Source organism: Aquarana catesbeiana, linkage group LG01 (genome assembly GCF_042186555.1).
Source record: "Aquarana catesbeiana isolate 2022-GZ linkage group LG01, ASM4218655v1, whole genome shotgun sequence".
NCBI lineage: Eukaryota > Metazoa > Chordata > Amphibia > Anura > Ranidae > Aquarana > Aquarana catesbeiana.
Window position 1 is genome coordinate 65,322,576 of NC_133324.1, and position 19,718 is coordinate 65,342,293.

Here is a 19,718-nt window from a genome sequence, read left to right on the forward strand (position 1 = left end):
TTTTGCTGTAGCACGGCCTTATCTCCGCCCCACCGTTCCTCATTGAGCTGATCGACATGGCCACACCCACCCATTTTCCTTACGGTCAAAACCCGTCAATCACAGCTCCTGTTGCCGTAGTGAAGTACTATCCCCCGCCCCCATCCCCTCATCGCCAGTATAAATACAGCCCCACCCACCTTCTCTCTTATTTTCCCAATGGTCAAACTTATCAAGCACAGCGCCTAAAGTATTGTCGCCGCCCCCTGTTCCTCATTGCCTCCTATAGACCCGCCCATTTTCCCAATAGTCACACCCACAAATCACAGCTCTTACTGCTGTAGGGAGGTATTATCCCCGCCCCCCTCTCTCCTCAATGGACAAACCCACCAATTACAGCTCCTATTGCCGTAGTGAAGTACTATCTCCCCGCCCCCTCATTGCCAGTATAAATATAGCCCCACCCACCCCCAATGGTCAAACTTATCAATCACAGCTCCTAAAGTATTATCCCCCGCCCCCTGTTCCTCATTGCCTCCTATGGACACGCCCCCTCTCCCCGCCCATATTTCCAATAGTCAAACCCACAAATCACAGCTTTCACTGCTGTGGGGAGGTACTATTCCCGCCCCCTGTTCCTTATTACCCTATGGACGCGCCCCCTCTCCCCAATAGTCAAACCCATCAATCACAGCTCTTGTTGCCATAGTGAGGCATATTATACCCCGCCCCGTATTCCTTATTACCACATCGACACGGGGGCTTCCCGTCCATTTTCCCCAATAGTCAAACCAACCAATCAAAGCTCCTACTGCTGTAGTGAGGTTTTATTTCCGCCCCCCCCCCCCCCCTTTCCTCATTGCCTTTATCGATACCTCCACCCCTCCCCTCTTTCCTCTCCTTCCCGCCTCTTTTCCTGCTAGTCAAACGCATCACTATGGTAACCGCACAAGTCCCCTCCCCTCCTTTTTCCCCACCCGATATCCACGCCCGTCAATCACAGCTCGTGTTACCACGGTAACCATCCAGCCCCTTTCTCTCGCTGGGGGGCCCCGCCCACACATTCCCCGCTGGCCGCTCCGGCTCCTCCCTCCGCCCTCCTCAGTGTCCCGGATGTAGCCGCCGCTTGCGCCGAAGCTGCGCACGCTCGACCCGTGAAGGGGGGGAATTGTTGTCTGCGGCCTGGAAGTGCGGAGAGGAGGCCCCGGAGGAGGAGGAGGAGCGGAGGGGGCCGCTGCTCGGTGCGGGAGACGCGGTTGTTGCCTCCCCATCCCCCGGGCTGCAGGAGAGCGGAGAGAAAACACAGACACCGGGCCCCGGAGGAGGGTGAGTGCGGGAGGGGCGGGGATATACACTGGGGGGCCCCCACAACAACACAGGGGCCCCTAATACCTCATTCATCCATGGAGGGGGGGCCCAACTGAGGGGCCATGGGGGGGTCATTGTCTAATATTCATTCCTATCACTGCTGGAGACTATGGCTTTGTTTTCATCAACATGTGATAAAAAATCATCATTTTTAGGCCTGAAGATTACCAACCCCCCCCATATAATCCGAGACCCCGGAGAATAAAATAGGGGTGGAGGAGATTTATTTTGCTGTCTGATATGAGCGCAACTATTTATTAACCGCTTGTAGTCCAGGCGTCTTCTGACACCGTTTACATTTAAAGCAAAGGAATACATTTTAATGAATTGAACCCCCCCCCCTTACAATATTTACCCCAACTTTTTTATTTATTTTTTGTACAACGTAAAAAAGCTGATGTTACGCCGATTTAAATGCCAAACATGTCGCGCTTTAAAAATTGCGCACGCTCGTGAAATGGCGACAAACTACAGTAATTAAAAAAAAAAAAAAAAACTCTTTAGGTGACGCTTTTTAAAATTTTTAGGTTTACAGTTAGTGCTAGAAATATATTGCTCCCGCTTCTATGGATCGCGGCGATACCTCACATGTGGTGCGTTTGCTTCTGCGTGTGAGCACAAAGGTATGGGGGCGCTTTACTACACCCCCCCTCCTGGTCATGCCCGCCACGTGGCACGCTCTGTGTGGAGGACACCGCTGATCACAGATCGGGGTAAAGAGCAAATCGGCGGCTCTTGACCACATAATCAGCTGTGTCCAATCACAGGGGGTCATGGATGTCAATAGAAATCAGTTATTTGCACTCCTTTCCTCATGCTGACAGCACGAGAAGAGAGCCGATAACTGGCTTCTCTAAAAGGGACATCGGCACAGATTATCATTGCAGTGCCATTTATCAGTGCCCACCAGTGCTGGCAATTGGTGCCACCTATCAGCGCTGTCTTATCAGCGCTGCCAATCAGTGCCACCTATCGGCGCGGTTGTCAGGATGCTGGAGTGGGATATGGTGGTGATCGGGACGCTGGTATGGTGGTGATCGGGACACTGGTATGGGATATGGCGGTGATCGGGACGCTGGTATGGGGTATGGCGGTGATCGGGACGCTGGTATGGGGTATGGCGGTGATCGGGACGCTGGTATGGGGTATGGCGGTGATCGGGACGCTGGTATGGCGGTGATCGGGACGCGGGTATGGGGTATGGCGGTGATCGGGACGCGGGTATGGCGGTGATCGGGACGCTGGTATGGGGTATGGCGGTGATCGGGACGCTGGTATGGGGTATGGCGGTGATCGGGACGCTGGTATGGGGTATGGCGGTGATCGGGACGCTGGTATGGCGGTGATCGGGACGCTGGTATGGCGGTGATCGGGACGCTGGTATGGCGGTGATCGGGACGCTGGTATGGGGTATGGCGGTGATCGGGACGCAGGGATGGCGGTGATCGGGACGCTGGTATGGGCTATGGCGGTGATCGGGATGCTGGTATGGGGTATGGCGGTGATCGGGACGCTGGTATGGCGGTAATCCGGACGCTGGTATGGCGGTAATCCGGACGCTGGTATGGCGGTGATCGGGATGCTGGTATGGCGGTGATCGGGATGCTGGTATGGCGGTGATCGGGATGCTGGTATGGCGGTGATCGGGACGCTGGTATGGCGGTGATCGGGACGCTGGTATGGCGGTGATCGGGACGCTGGTATGGGGTATGGCGGTGATCGGGACGCTGGTATGGCGGTGATCGGGACGCTGGTATGGGGTATGGCGGTGATCGGGACGCTGGTATGGGGTATGGCGGTGATCGGGACGCTGGTATGGGGTATGGCGCTGATCGGGACGCTGGTATGGGGTATGGCGGTGATCGGGACGCTGGTATGGCAGTGATCGGGACGCTGGTATGGGGTATGGCGCTGATCGGGACGCTGGTATGGGGTATGGCGCTGATCGGGACGCTGGTATGGGGTATGGCGCTGATCGGGACACTGCTATGGGGTATGGCGGTGATCGGGACGCTGGTATGGCAGTGATCGGGACGCTGGTATGGGGTATGGCGGTGATCGGGACGCTGGTATGGGGTATGGCGGTGATCGGGACGCTGGTATGGGGTATGGCGCTGATCGGGACGCTGGTATGGGGTATGGCGCTGATCGGGACGCTGGTATGGGGTATGGCGCTGATCGGGACGCTGGTATGGGGTATGGCGCTGATCGGGACGCTGGTATGGGGTATGGCGCTGATCGGGACGCTGGTATGGGGTATGGCGCTGATCGGGACGCTGGTATGGGGTATGGCGCTGATCGGGACGCTGGTATGGGGTATGGCGCTGATCGGGACGCTGGTATGGGGTATGGCGCTGATCGGGACGCTGGTATGGGGTATGGCGCTGATCGGGACGCTGGTATGGGGTATGGCGCTGATCGGGACGCTGGTATGGGGTATGGCGCTGATCGGGACGCTGGTATGGGGTATGGCGCTGATCGGGACGCTGGTATGGGGTATGGCGCTGATCGGGACGCTGGTATGGGGTATGGCGCTGATCGGGACGCTGGTATGGGGTATGGCGCTGATCGGGACACTGCTATGGGGTATGGCGCTGATCGGGACACTGCTATGGGGTATGGCGCTGATCGGGACGCTGGTGATTAGGACGTTGGTCTGGGGTATGGCGGTGTTACTATGCGGACTGGGACAGGTGATGGGCTTACTGGACTCATTATTTGTATTTTACTCGGGGCAGTGATCAGGGACACGCTGGCACTGCAGTCTGGGTAGACATGCAGTGTGACAGGTTGCAGTAACAGATCTCTCTGCTCTCAAAGCCGATCTGTGCGAGAGCCGAGAGAACGGATGTTTACATTCAGATTCCACTGAGTACTATGTGATTGGACACAGCAATCGCATGGTGCAAGGCCATGTGATCACACGGACATAGCGCTAAGGTGACCCCCCTGTCCGGGGGACACAACGATTACCAGGCTCTGAGTCCCACAGGAGCCACTGATGCTGACTGATGTACACGTACGTTAACCTGCATCAGCGCTGCTTCCCGTCCGTCGTCTATAGGCTGTGAGCAGATGGGAAGCTGTTAAATGATCTGCCTAATGCCCCATCATGAACCAGAAACTCTCCTGCTGCATCTTCTGGATGGAGAAACATTTTCCCTAATGGAAGAGGAATCGGCACAAGGGGCACATCTTACTAAGTTACAGTGCCTTGAAAAAGTATTCATCCTTTTACACTAATCGCATACATTAATCCATCATCGGAAAATGGAAAGAGTATGGCACAGCTGCAAACCTACCAAGACATGGCCGTCCACCTAAACTGACAGGCCGGGCAAGGAGAACATTAATCAGAGAAGCAGCCAAGAGGCCCATGGTAACTCTGGAGGAGCTGCAGAGATCCACAGCTCAGGTGGGAGAATCTGCCCACAGGACAACTATTAGTCGTGTTCTCCACAAATCTGGCCTTTATGGAAGAGTGACAAGAAGAAAGTCATTGTTGAAAAAAGCCATAAAAAGTCCTGTTTGCGGGAAGCCATGTGGGGGACACGGCATACGTGGAAGAAGTAGAAAAAAAATTACACACATTTTATTTGGGTACAGCGTCGCATGACTGCGCAATTGTCAGTTAAAGCAACGCAGTGCCATATTGCAAAAATGGCCTGGTCATGAAGGGGGATAAATCTTCAGGAGGTCAAGTGGTTCTACAGGCTTAAGGTTTTTTACTTTCATGTGTTCTATGCCCCACCTGTCCGGGTACAGGTTTCTCTTTACTATGTTGTAATGCACATTTTTTTTAAAGCAATAAGGAGAACCACTTTGCTTACATTTTGAAAGATTGCTTCATTAAAGAGATTAGATATATGTTAAAAGTTATAGCCTTTAACCACTTCCATACCTGGCCTATTCTGACACTCCTCTCTAGAGCTGCACAATTAATCGTCAAGAATCGTTATCGCGATCTTGACTAAAGTGTTTCACAATTGTTTCTATACAAAGAATTCTCTTTGCTCTTCTGAAACCACAGCCATCAAAAGAAAGGAAGAGAAAAACTGGGCAGTCTGCCAAGAAACAAAACATTCTTTATCAGCTGAACTTATGTATAAACATTGTAACAATTTGCAAATGAAATAGACTTCCTGTGTAAGTGAAAAAAGTTTAACCACTTAAACACTAAACTTTTTTCTGACATTTGTTGGTTTCAAATTAAAATCATTTTTTTTTTTTTTTTTGATAGAAAATTACTTAGAACCCCCAAACATATATATTTTTTTTAGTAGACACCCTAGAGAATAAAATGGAGGTTGTTGCAATCTTTTATGTCACACTGTATTTGCACAGCGGTCTTTCAAATGCAATTTTTTTGGAAAAAATTACTTTAATGAATTTAAAAAAATTTAAAAAATCTAACCAGTAAAGTTAGCCCATTTTTTTTTTTTTTTTATAATGTGAAAGATTTTACGTCGCGAGAATCGTGATCTTTTTATTCTAAGCAAAAAAATTGTGATTCTCATTTTGGCCAGAATCGTGCAGCTCAACTCCTCTCCTACATGTAAAAATCATAATTTTTTTTTTTTTTCTAGAAAATTACTCAAATTACCAAATTAAATCAAATTAGAAAATTACCCAAACATTATAGGGCCAAGGTTCGCCATCACTGCCCTAGGGAATAAAATGGTGGTCATTGCAGCCTTTTATGTTGCACGTTATTTGCGCAACAATTTTTCAAATGCTTTTTTGGGGGAAATAAAAACAGTTTCTTGAATTCAAAAATAAAACAGTAAAATTAGCCCAATTTTTTTTGTATAATGTGAAAGATGATGTTATGCCGAGTAAATAGATACCCAACATGTCACGCTTTAAAATTGTGCACACTCATGGAATGGCGCCAAACTTCGGTACTCAAAAATCTCCATAGGCGACGCTTTACATTTTTTTTACAGGTTACCAGTTTAAAGTTACAGAGGAGGTCTAGTGCTAGAATTGTTGCTCTAACGCACACAGCGATGCCTCACATGTGTGGTTTAAATGGCGTTTACATATGTATTTTACTTTATTTTTTTTTTATTTTTATACTTTCTCTTTAAAAAAAAAATTGATCACTTTTATTCCTATTACCAGGAATGTAAACATCCCTGGTAATATGGTGCGTGACAGGTCCTCTTTATGGAGAGATATGGGGTCTATAACACTCCACATCTCTCCTCCCAGGCTGTAAAGCATGAGACCCCATGCTTTCCAGCCGCGATCATGGCTTTGTTTACAGCCGCGGCCAGGACGTGACATCATAATGTCGACGGTCATAGAGATTACCGGTGACCATTTGGTCACCGGTAATCTCTATGCTCCTCATCTGGCAGCGGTGGATTCTTTCCCTGGGTCCCTAATGGCACGGTAGAGCCCGGAGAAGCACCGGAGGGGGGGGGGGGGCGGAATGTCGCCTGTAAGAACGATCAAGCGGTGGAACTGCTGCTATGATCATTCTTACAGTGCACAGAATCGTCTGGTCTAAAAGATGATACCTGAATGATGCCTGTAGCTGCAGGCATCTTTCAGATATCCCCACTGAAAGTCAAAGACGTTGTATGACGTCCTTGGGCTGGAAGTGGTTAAAGTCGTTTTTTTTTAATAATTTTTTTTTTTTTTTTATATTAGGTGTGTTTGAGATTGTGATCAACGTAATGAAAATAATTTAATTGACATTTTAAATGAGCTTTTCTAAATATGTATGGCACAACCATATTTGCATAGTGGCTGTGCTTCACTTTCATTACATATACTTTATAACCACTAGAGCAGCCATTCTCGGCCTTCAGAGGTTAACTGTGTCAGCCCCAATGAGCTTTTTAGCAGTGACCACCACTGTAAGGGGGTATTCTTCTTTAGAGGACGGGTCTCTTCCTTGGCTGACGCTGTAAAAGGGGGGCTCTCTTCCTTGGCTGCCGCTGTAAAAGGGGGGCTCTCTTCCTTGACCGCCGCTGTAGGAGTGGGGCTCTCTTCCTTGGCCGCCGCTGTAGGAGTGGGGCTCTCTTCCTTGGCCGCCGCTGTAGGAGTGGGGCTCTCTTCCTTGGCCGCCGCTGTAGGAGTGGGGCTCTCTTCCTTGGCCGCCGCTGTAGGAGTGGGGCTCTCTTCCTTGGCCGCCGCTGTAGGAGTGGGGCTCTCTTCCTTGGCCGCCGCTGTAGGAGTGGGGCTCTCTTCCTTGGCCGCCGCTGTAGGAGTGGGGCTCTCTTCCTTGGCCGCCGCTGTAGGAGTGGGGCTCTCTTCCTTGGCCGCCGCTGTAGGAGTGGGGCTCTCTTCCTTGGCCGCCGCTGTAGGAGTGGGGCTCTCTTCCTTGGCTGACGCTGTAAAAGGGGGGCTCTCTTCCTTGGCTGCCGCTGTAAAAGGGGGGCTCTCTTCCTTGACCGCCGCTGTAGGAGTGGGGCTCTCTTCCTTGGCTGCCACTGTAAAAGGGGGGCTCTCTTCCTTGGCCGCCGCTGTAGGAGTGGGGCTCTCTTCCTTGGCCGCCGCTGTAGGAGTGGGGCTCTCTTCCTTGGCCGCCGCTGTAGGAGTGGGGCTCTCTTCCTTGGCCGCCGCTGTAGGAGTGGGGCTCTCTTCCTTGGCCGCCGCTGTAGGAGTGGGGCTCTCTTCCTTGGCCGCCGCTGTAGGTGTGGGGCTCTCTTCCTTGGCCGCCGCTGTAGGAGTGGGGCTCTCTTCCTTGGCCGCCGCTGTAGGAGTGGGGCTCTCTTCCTTGGCCGCCGCTGTAGGAGTGGGGCTCTCTTCCTTGGCCGCCGCTGTAGGAGTGGGGCTCTCTTCCTTGGCCGCCGCTGTAGGAGTGGGGCTCTCTTCCTTGGCCGCCGCTGTAGGAGTGGGGCTCTCTTCCTTGGCCGCCGCTGTAGGAGTGGGGCTCTCTTCCTTGGCCGCCGCTGTAGGAGTGGGGCTCTCTTCCTTGGCCGCCGCTGTAGGAGTGGGGCTCTCTTCCTTGGCCGCCGCTGTAGGAGTGGGGCTCTCTTCCTTGGCCGCCGCTGTAGGAGTGGGGCTCTCTTCCTTGGCCGCCGCTGTAGGAGTGGGGCTCTCTTCCTTGGCCGCCGCTGTAGGAGTGGGGCTCTCTTCCTTGGCCGCCGCTGTAGGAGTGGGGCTCTCTTCCTTGGCCGCCGCTGTAGGAGTGAGGCTCTCTTCCTTGGCCGCCGCTGTAGGAGTGGGGCTCTGTCCCTTGGCCGCCGCTGTAGGAGTGGGGCTCTGTCCCTTGGCCGCCGCTGTAGGAGTGGGGCTCTGTCCCTTGGCCGCCGCTGTAGGAGTGGGGCTCTGTCCCTTGGCCGCCGCTGTAGGAGTGGGGCTCTGTCCCTTGGCCGCCGCTGTAGGAGTGGGGCTCTGTCCCTTGGCCGCCGCTGTAGGAGTGGGGCTCTGTCCCTTGGCCGCCGCTGTAGGAGTGGGGCTCTGTCCCTTGGCCGCCGCTGTAGGAGTGGGGCTCTGTCCCTTGGCCGCCGCTGTAGGAGTGGGGCTCTGTCCCTTGGCCGCCGCTGTAGGAGTGGGGCTCTGTCCCTTGGCCGCCGCTGTAGGAGTGGGGCTCTGTCCCTTGGCCGCCGCTGTAGGAGTGGGGCTCTGTCCCTTGGCCGCCGCTGTAGGAGTGGGGCTCTGTCCCTTGGCCGCCGCTGTAGGAGTGGGGCTCTGTCCCTTGGCCGCCGCTGTAGGAGTGGGGCTCTGTCCCTTGGCCGCCGCTGTAGGAGTGGGGCTCTGTCCCTTGGCCGCCGCTGTAGGAGTGGGGCTCTGTCCCTTGGCCGCCTCGCTAAGGTGAAATTATTATTTTTTTTTTTTTTATTGGGATTCCCTTTAGCCTGAAAATTATTTTAAAGCATTGGTGGAGTTGTCATTGCAGCACAGCCCTTTGTGTTCGTTCATGGCATGGTGATGTCATTGGCTATTGCCAAGGTGAATATCTCCCAAACCATGCACGTTTAGGAGATATTCATTGTAGCCACAAATAAGTTATAAGGTTTCCTGTAGGTACAATTTAAAAATTAGCGTTTACTTCCGCTTTAAGGGTTCCTCTGGGGTAAAAGGTTGAGAAATGCTGCACTGGAAGGAACACTTAGTTATGTAATGCAATAATTATAGAACGGCACGCCAACACAGACATGTCGGTTATTTCAGGCAGTGTTAGAATATCTGTGTACTCACTGAAATTAAACTATCGTTACCCTTTTTATTGGGTTATATTTACTGATTCGCCAACAATGCTTTTTCAATATCGGTCAACAGGATTATTTTTCTCTTTTAAAAAAAAGAAAATATAATGGTATTACTGTTGTCTCAAAATTGATGTCGGTACCCCCTGCATCCCTATGTGTCATCTAATATATCTAGGATATTTTGACAACCATGACTCATAGACATCTATGGGATGTGGCATATCATTTCCGGCAATTTCCCATTCCCTGAGGAATCCTCACATCTCTAGATCCATTAAGGTATCAAGTTTAGTGATGCATGTGCTTCATAGTTGCTGTGAATCTCTATTGCCTTTCATTTAAGGCTGCTAATGCACCTTCTGTCACGTTTTTTGATCTTGTAACGTTTAAAGGGGACTTGTTCCTCTTTAAGTTTAGTGTTTCAAGCTTGACTTGTTCTAAATACATGTGTTGCAAATATACAGAATTTTTTTTTTCTATTTTGCTCCTGTGATCCAATTTTTTTATCCTTAGATGGACATCATATGACATCCAGGACTTTAAGTGGTGTTATCTGAATGATGCCTGTAGTTGCAGGCATCATCCAGATATATTTTCTTTCAGCTGGCGATTCCCTGCAAAATAAAAGCAATCATAGTGACTCGATTGTTTTTACAGTTGGTGGGAGGGGACCTCCCGACGGCCCCTGGTGCTTCTCCCGGGTCGCCCGTGTGATTGGGGAGCTGGAGAATGACTCCTGCCGGCGGCAGCGGTTTACCATAGAGCTGGCCAGGGACCAGATGGTCCCTGGCCAGCTCAATGGCCCTCGGACCCTTCGCTGTCCCTGGCCCCTCCCTCCTGTTGAGTGCCCCCACAGCAAGCAGCTTGCTATGGGGGCACCGGAGCCGAGTCACAGCTCCGAATGTCAATTCAGATACGGAGCCCTGCCCCGGCCCTGCCCCCTCTCTCCCCTGATTGGACAAGTGTCTTTGACAGCTGCAGCTAAGACACTCGTGGACATCGCTGGAGAGACATGGGGCTTAGGCAAGTAATTAGGGGGTGCTGGGGCGGCTGCTACACACAGAAGGTTTCATTACCTTCTGCTTTTAAAACTCCTAGGGCTGAAGTTTGGCGCCATTCCACAAATGTACACAATTTTAAAGTGTGACATGTTCGGTATCTATTTACTCGGCATAACATCATCTTTCACATTATACAAAAAAATTGGGGGAAATATTGTTTAATTTTTTTAATTTTTTTTTGTTTGCCCCAAAAAATCGCTTTTGAAAATTTGCTGCAGAAATACCCTGTGACATAAAAAATTTCAACAGCCACTGTTTTATTCCTTAGGGTTTGTGCTAAAAAAAATTATGGGGAGGTTTTAAGTAATTTTTCTAGCTGACTTTTACGTGTAGGAGAGAAATTTGAAAACTAGCTTGGGCTGGAAGGCTTATTAAAGGTTCATTCTCCATGGTCCCACTCTAAGTGAGAATGTAACCCACCCCCCTTTCTTGCTCTCTCCCGAGATGGACTATGGGATTTGTAGTGTGCATACAGCAGTGCATATCACCGCAACTAACCAACTGCTTGTTCCAAATGAATGGAAAACAAGATAGTTTCCTGACAAAAAGATCACAAGGCCATTATGCGCTATAATGAACTTTCCAGGGCGACAGAAGTGCATGAAAACTACTCCCCTTTAAATCCTATTCACGTCGCTGCGCTGCAGGTGTGCTGCTTTCTGAAAAGTCCTGCGTGCTGCATCTTTAGTGCAGTTTTTCAAATGTGTACCAAAAAATGCAACTTCCATTGTAAGTCAATGGGAACACATCAAACACGCAGCATCTGGGTTTTTGGTTCATTTTTGAGTCACATGTCCATGTTTCACAGGTGCGTGCTGGGAGTCCGGTAACCAGAAAGTCCAGCAAGAACACATTGAAATTGCAATGTGTGTGCACAGGGGGCCTCTGTAGTGGATGTGTAGAGATTATCTTTGGAGAATAAGAATATTAGTGTCCCTTTATAGTTACCCGTCCAGGTTACAGTTGATACATTAAAATTAAATGATATCAACTGTAACCTGGTAAACGTAGACATAGCAGAGACCCTAGGGAATAAAATGGCGATTGTTGCAATTGTTTTGTCACACAGTATCTGCGCAGCGGTTTTGCAAATTTTAAAATTTGAAAGATAATGTTGTGCTAAGTAAATTAGAGGTGCACCGAATGGAAGCTTTGGTGCCAAAACCAAAAATGACGGTTTAAAAAAAAAAAAAAATTTATATATGGTGAGGGGAAAAAAGTACTGTATTTTTCTGTGTATAAGACGCCCCCCCACTTTTCCAGCCCAAAATTAAGAAATCAATATTTTAAACATAGGTAAAACAGAACACATTTTTGTTTAGTAATTACCACAGGGGATGTTTACTTACTATGCTTTGCTGTGTTTTTTTGATGAACCTGATGCAGAGTTTCTTTCCTGTGCTGTTATTTTTGTTCATGACAAAGGAGAATTTTCCATGTGTGTTCTGCTTGTTTTTGGTGACATGGAGAGAATAGGCCTGCCTGAGTCATGTGACCTTCATCAACCTCTGACACTTGTCAGGTTATCAGCTGCGTTGCTTGTACAGTGAATCTCCACAGTGTGATCTAGGATGATGGGGGGGGGTCTGCTGGTATTCCTTTCCAGGCTGTAACCATAATGCTTTTGGATGTTTGACTTGAAAGATGTAGTGTGTGTGGCTCTTTGGCTCTTTCTCTTTCTCGCTCTCTCTCTAAAACCCTAGCAATGAACTTCTCTCATTTGATCCATTTATTTTGGTCTGTTACAGTGGCTGTAAAGGCAAACTTTTTTTAACCACTTCAGTACTGGACACTTTCACCTCCTTCCTACCCAGGCCAACTTTTAGCTTTCACACTTTGAGTAATAGTGGGCACTGATGGGGGCTGCACTGATGGGGGCTGCACTGATGGGGGCTGCTCTGATGGGGGCTGCTCTGATGGGGGCTGCCCTGATTGGCGCTGATGAGGCTGCCCTGATTATCTGTAAATTCTGTACCCACTGTGCCCTGACAGATCAGTTCTCCTTTCCTCACATGCTGTCTTTGTGCAGGGAAAGGAGAGCTGATAACCAGCAAGCTGCTGTTTACTTTGTGACAGCTGTGACTGGACACAGCTGATCACATGGTAAAGGGCCACTGTGATTGGCCCTTTTACCTCTAGTGGAGGGAGAAGTACAGAATCGCAGTATGTTATGTATATATAAAATAATATGCTAAGTGGTTGGAGGGAAGCTTCAGAATGGCAAAGATGTTTTTATTACAAATTATGTGAGCAGACTGCAGTTCCTCTAAGTGCATGCCTGAGATAGAAAACGAATGTAGCCCCTTTTAAGGACTGATAAGCTGCCATATATTGCATTTTTTTTTGTCCGTGGGTTTCGGTACATGTAAGCTGGTCACTTTCACATGCACAGCTTTAAAAAAAAAAAAAAAAAAAAGTTTCTTTTTAACTTCCCATTGAGGCCCATTATCCTTGTCTAGTTAACTGACAGTCATTAAAGGTTTATTCTGACTTCTTGTTGTTTTCTCTGTTTCTTCATTTTAGGTTTGTGGATTCTCCTCTTGCACTGCAATAAGAGGAACATTGAACTGAGTATAGAAAGCAGTTTTCTCCAGCAAGATGTCCATAACGAACACCCCAACAAGTAACGATGCTTGTCTGAGCATCGTCCACAGCTTGATGTGTCATCGTCAGGGAGGGGAGAGCGAGACCTTCGCAAAGCGGGCCATTGAGAGTTTAGTGAAAAAACTGAAAGAGAAGAAGGATGAATTGGATTCCCTGATTACCGCAATCACTACAAACGGAGCACACCCTAGCAAATGTGTCACTATCCAAAGAACGTTAGATGGCCGTCTGCAGGCAAGTCCTTTTTGTTTACAAAAAAAGCCATACTGTGGAGACTGTTTAGATGTTGATTGTTCTCTCACATAATGTAAATATATTGCCAAAAGTATTTCGGATGCCTGCCTGCACATGAACTTTAATGGCATCCCAGTCTTAGTCCGTAGGGTTCAATATTGAGTTGGCCCACCCTTTGCAGCTATAAGAGCTTCAACTCTTCTGGGAAGGCTGTCCACAAGGTTTAGGAGTGTGTCTATGGGAATGTTTGACCATTCTTCCAGAAGTGCATTTGTGAGGTCAGGCACTGATGTGGAGGAGAAGGCCTGACTCTCAGTCTCCACTCTGGTTCATCCCAAAGGTATTCTACCGGGTTATGGTGCAGGCCAGTCAAGTCTCTCCACTCCATACTCGCTCATCCATATCTTTATGGACTTTGCTTTGTACACTGGTCCAAATCATTTGGTGGAGGGAGGATTATGGTGTGGGGGTTGTTTTTCAGGGGTTGGGCTTGGCCCCTTAGTTCCAGTGAAGGGAATTCTTAAGGTGTCGGCATACCAAGACATTTTTAGACAATTTCATGCTCACAACATTATGGGAACAGTTTGAGGACGGCCCCTTCCTGTTCCAGCATAACTGCCCACCAGTGCAAAAAGCAAGGTCCATAACCTTCCCTTACTAAAAGCCTTTAGTTCTATTTTAATGCTGAAGTTTAGGTATGCCTAGGTGATTGCCACTAGCCTCTAGATCCCATGCGTAGCACCTGCCCTGCTGCATAGTGAACATGCAAAGTCATTTGTTCGGCATAGGAGGCAGCTCCAGAACCCCTTGCATTGAAATGCAAAGTGTTCTCTGAATGGGGTAGAGATTGTGATGTCACCATCCGGCTCTACCTCATTCAATCAGAAAACACTGCATTCATTGAGAAAATGCAGAGTGTTCTCTAAATGGTGCCCATGCTGAGCGGGCAAACGACCCCCCCCCCTCCAGTGTACTATGTAGCAGGACAGCCACTCAGTATGGGATGCAGAAGCTTGGGATGATCACTTTAGTGCCTACTTTAGTGATTTCTAGATTCCGCAGGGATTAACCAGGTATAGATGGGCACATGGATATTTATGTTGGTCTAGGCTGAACTACTGGAACTATGCAAAAAGCATACCTAAACACCCCCCTCCTTGCACTTACCTGAACCCTCATTCGATCCAGCACTGCATGTCTGCTGCTCTTTTCTATACTTCCTGGTCTCACTGAGCCATTGGCTCTCGCTGCTGTCAATCAAAGCCAGTGACAATGGGGCGGGACTGAGTCCCGCTGTCTGTGTCTACAGACACAGACAGCGAGGCTCAGGAGCGAGCCCGCAGGAATGCCCCCATAGAAAGTGGCTTGCCATGGGGCCCTCGCCAGAGCGGAACCAGGAGCGCCGTCAGGGGACCTGAGAAGTGGAGGTTTTGGGCCGCTCTCTGCAATTCTATTGCACAAAACAGGAAAGTATAAACCTGTTTAAAAAAATGAATAAAATTACTTATACTATTACTGTAATCTGTGTGAATCAGAAACCTTACACATTGTTCATATATCCTGACAGGTGGCTGGTAGAAAAGGCTTCCCTCACGTCATATATGCCCGACTCTGGAGATGGCCAGATCTTCATAAGAATGAATTGAAGCATGTCAAGTACTGTCAGTATGCATTCGATCTGAAATGCGACAGCGTCTGTGTGAATCCTTATCACTATGAACGTGTTGTGTCCCCAGGGATAGGTAAGAGTCTCTTGTGGGATTTTATCCACTGGTGGAGGAGGGAATGTGGCATTTGAGTGTTTAGAAGCCCTGTGCTTCTAATAAAAGCAATATAAACGTTTGAAAAGGTTTGACATCCTATATGGCTTCTACCATAGCTGCTACCATCTACGTCAGCTGATGCAGGGTCCCTTCACGTCAGGGAAAATTTCTTACCATTTTAAAGGAGTTGTAAAGGCAGACGTTTTTTTTAGTCCTAAACCTTCTTTGTGCAGAAGCCCCCCTAATACTTACCTGATCCCCCCCTCTCTGTCCAGCGATGTCCACGATTGTCTCGGCCGTCTGAGACTCTCCTTCCTAATTGGCTGAGACACAGCAGCAGTGCTATTGGCTTCTGCTGCTGTCAGTCAGTTAGCCAATCGGGAGAGAGGTGGTGGGGCCGGGTCGCAGCTCTGTGTCTGAATGGACACACAGAGCTGTGACTCGACTCGGGTTCCCCCATAGCAAGCTGCTTGCTGTGGGGGCACTCAACAGGAGGGAGGGGCCAGGAGCAACGAAGAGGGACCCGAGAAGAGGAGGATCAGGGCTGCTCTGTGCAAATCCACTGCACAGAGGAGGTAAGTATAACATGTTTTGTTTTTAAAAAACTAAAAACTTTACAATCACATTAAGTTTATTATTGAGTGTCACTCTGCCACTAGTTTTTTAACTTGGATTATTATAGACATTGTCCAGGAAGTTCTTGCTTGCATTTTTAAATTAAAACCTTGTAGAACTATAATAAAAGAATGGTATTTACACTAAATACCTTCTTGTCTTTTAAACTTACCTTTTAATGAGGTTTCACGGGAATGTTTAATTGCTCATTTCTGGCTGCCGCTTCCCCAGTGGGAACACAAACAGGCCAGCCAGAAACAGGTCTCACATCACAGGGTACAGGGGAGAGGGCTTTGTTTACATTTGCTCAGTAACTTGACTAAGCTGGTCTTCCAGTGCTACCGCACCCTCCATCAGCGGCATCTGGTGACCGTCTCGTTGAAAGGCAAAGTCCACCTTTTGTCAAAAATGTAATAGATGTGCCCACATTAATCAAATCAAAATTAGCATTTATTACCTTTTTGGCATTAAAGCATGCAGAGCATTGCAGCTGTGATTCAATGTATTACTGATGCTGTGCACAGGCTCCTACATTGTTTTTTATCTCGGTCCCTGGTCCGTTCGGTGGTACGCACCTGTGATTGGTGCTAGAGGATGTATACCATGGGTGCTCAACCTGTGGCCCCTCCAGCTGTTGCGGAACTACAAGTCCTTTTTATGCCTCTGCCCTTCGGAAGTCATACTTGTATTTGTCAGCTTTGCAGTGCCTCAGCAGACTTGTAGTTCTGCAACAGCTGGAGGGCCACAGGTTGAGCACCCATGATGTAGACCAGGGATCTCCAAACTACGGTCCTCCAGCTGTTGCAGAACTACACGTTCCTTGAGGCATTGTAAAACCCTGACATTCACAGACATGACTAGGCATGATGGGAATTGTAGTTCCTGAACAACTGGAGGGCCATAGTTTGGAGACCCCTGATGTAGACAATAGAATGGAAGTACGATGACATCACTACACTTGTGCTCCATTGAGTTCTACAGCGGTGGCAGGTAGTCTTTTCACCAACTGATCCCTGAGTGGATGATGTGGCTGAGCAGCTCACAGCTGTGCCAATTTCAAACACAGACCGAAGGCTGCACTCTGCTGTTCAGTTAAGTGGGGCAGGGTGCAGTTTGAGGAAGGGTGGTTGGGGAAAGCTGATACCATGTTTCATGTTAGGCCCTGAATATGGGTGTAACGTGAAAACTGATCAGAACAGTGAGTTAAGCATACAGTTAATAAAACATATATTAGAATGAACATTTTATAAATCCTCCCCTTCCCCTTGGGAATCTAGACTTCAATAATACAAACAGAAGATGAAAATGTATATACGTGGGGGAAATTTACTAAAACTGAAGCAGCTTTGCATAGTAACCAATCTACGTCTAGCTTGAGCTTGTTCAGTTAAAACAGATCTTCACTTTTTCGCCCCCAACCCCCCCTCCCATTTTATTTTTGTTTATTTTTAATTGCCTTGTTGCCAGTCCTGCACAGTTAAGGTGCTCACCTGCCCGGCAGATCCAGCATTGTCCTGCTGAGATCAGCTTCTCTTCTGCCCCTCCTCAGTTCCACGTTGCCATTTTCAGTGACATCATCGGAAAGCTTCCGGGTTCAGCCGCCACTTCTCCGATGACATGCCGCTAGGCCCTGCCCCCTCCTCATTACCACGCTGCCATCTTCGGTGACGTCATTGGAAAGCTGCCAGCTCTTCTGGGTTCAGCCGGCACGTCTCCGATGACATGCTGCTAGGCCCTGCCCCCTCCTCCTTTCTCATGGAAAGACTAAGCCTCCTCAGATATGTGATGTGCATATCCCAGGACGTAGAGCATGTAAAGTACATATCTTTCTTTCCTTCTTTCCTTCTTTCCTTCTTTCCTTCTTTCCTTCTTTCCTTCTTTCCTTCTTTCCTTCTTTCTTTCTCAATTAGGTTGATTCTAACCAAACCACTTAAATACAAGTCTTACCTTCCAAAATATTTAAAGTTTTGTTTAGCCCAGGGGTAGGCAACCTCGGCCCTCCAGCTGTGGTGAAACTACAAATCCCGTCATGCCTGTAATTGTCAGGGTCTTTCGATGTCTCATGGGACTTGTAGCTTCACCACTGCTGGAGGGCCGAGGTTGCCCACCCCTGGTTTAGCAATTCTTGTGATTCATCCGCCCCTGTTTAGCTAAAAGGGTCTTTGTTAGCTGTTGCAGCTTCCTTTGTCACCACATAGTCCTCCGTATTGCACTGTAAGTGAGTATCGTCCTACTGAGAAGGTCATGCTTGTGCGCTCCCTGCACTGTACCATGTCCAAGCAACTTCCAGTGTGCTACAGTTTATGGGAAGCTATTACAATAAAAAAAAGGTTTTACAGGTACTTCATATGCTTTTTTCAGCAGTTAGTTTATTTTGGGAATGTGTTTCTGAAAATATTGGTCCTTAAGCAAATAAGGCATTCTTTATAGCTTGGTGAATTAAGCTACATATATGGGGACCTTTTGCCGCTCTTTACTTTGATCTTTATTTTACAAGTCTGATTCAAAATTTGTATTTTTTTTTTTGTCTTTCAGACTTGTCGGGGCTTACATTGCAAAGCACTGGTAAGTTTTTTTGTTTATTTTATTTTATTTATTTATTTTTTTTTATCCTAGTAAAGTATAATTTAAAATCAAAATTAAGAAAAAACTCAATGTAGATTAACCTGTGCTGGTGTGCTCATTGTGTTGTAGCGCCATCTGGCTTACTAGTGAAGGATGAATATGGCCATGACTATGAAGCGCAGCAGAGCATTTCCTCTTCTGATGGACATTCTATTCAGACAATTCAGCACCCACCAAGTAACAGGTCATCCAGCGAGAGTTACAGCAATCCTTCAATGCTGGCACCCAGCGAGCCGAGCACCCCCAATCCTTCGTCCTTCTCCAGCATACCTGTTCCTTCAACCAGTAAGTAACATCCTTGTATCTCATACAAGTTATGGCTCTTCTTAAAGTGGTTGTATACCCCGCTTTCACATTTTTTACCTACAGGTAAACCTATATTAAGGCATACTTGTAGGTACAATGAATATCTCCTAAACCTGTACGGTTTAAGCGATATTCACCTTGCATGCAGCCGCTGACGTGAGCAGTGCATGCAATCTGAAGGTCCGGCGGATGTTGCCGGAAAATCGGAGCTCCTTGCTGGAAAGAGTGACCCGGAAGAAACGCTGAGGGAACATGTCTGCTCCCTCAGCGGTGACTGGGAGGCGATGCCAGCGCTTTGTTCTAAGGTAAGGATTTTTATAATGAGCTAGTATAAGGTGCATACTAGCTCATGCCTTTGCCTTGCAGGGTTATATATTTATTTTTGCGGGCATACAACTGCTTTAACCACTTAAGCCCTGGAAGATTTGGCTGCTCAATGACCGGGCCCTTTTTTGCGATTCGGCACTACGTCACTTTAACTGACAATTACGCGTGCGACGCTGTACCCAAACAAAATCGAAGTCCTTTTTTTCCCACAAATAGAGCTTTCTTTCGGTGGTATTTGATCCCCTCTGCGGTTTTTATTTTTTGCGCTATAAACAAAAGAAGACTGACAAATTCGAAAAAAAAATAAATATTTTTTTCCTCAGTTTAGGCCATATGTATTCTTCTACATATGACCAGTGACAATTGTACAGCGATCAGTGCTATGAAAATGCACTGATTACTGTATAAATGTCACTGGCAGGGAAGGGGTTAACACTAGGGGAGCGATCAAGGGGTTAACTGTGTTCCCTCAGCATGTTCTAACTGTGTGTGTGTGTGTGGGGGGGGGGGGGGGGTACTGACTAGGAGAGATGACAGATCGGTGTTCATAATCTGTATGAACACACGATCTGTCTCTTCTCCCCTGAGAGAACCGGGATTTGTGTGTTTACACACACAGATCTTGGTTCTCGCTCTGTCACGAGCGATCGCGGGTGCCCGGCGGTCAT

The 19,718-nt window shown here is 48.2% G+C and overlaps 1 protein-coding gene across 2 annotated transcripts in view; it reads left to right on the plus strand.

Annotated features, from left to right (window-relative positions):
* Positions 1-1,029: 1,029 nt before the first annotated feature.
* The window catches only part of SMAD4 (SMAD family member 4), a 47,703-nt gene continuing 29,014 nt past the window's right edge, over positions 1,030-19,718 (plus strand). The window contains exons 1-5 of one of the 2 annotated variants that reach the window (XM_073619804.1): positions 1,030-1,305; positions 13,100-13,414; positions 14,982-15,156; positions 18,328-18,357; positions 18,487-18,702. In XM_073619804.1, the coding sequence (XP_073475905.1) occupies positions 13,175-13,414; positions 14,982-15,156; positions 18,328-18,357; positions 18,487-18,702 (661 nt within the window). In that variant the 5' untranslated portion in view covers positions 1,030-1,305; positions 13,100-13,174. The remainder of the gene's footprint in view (positions 1,306-13,099; positions 13,415-14,981; positions 15,157-18,327; positions 18,358-18,486; positions 18,703-19,718) is intronic. The other variant, XM_073619813.1, reaches the window with a different exon arrangement.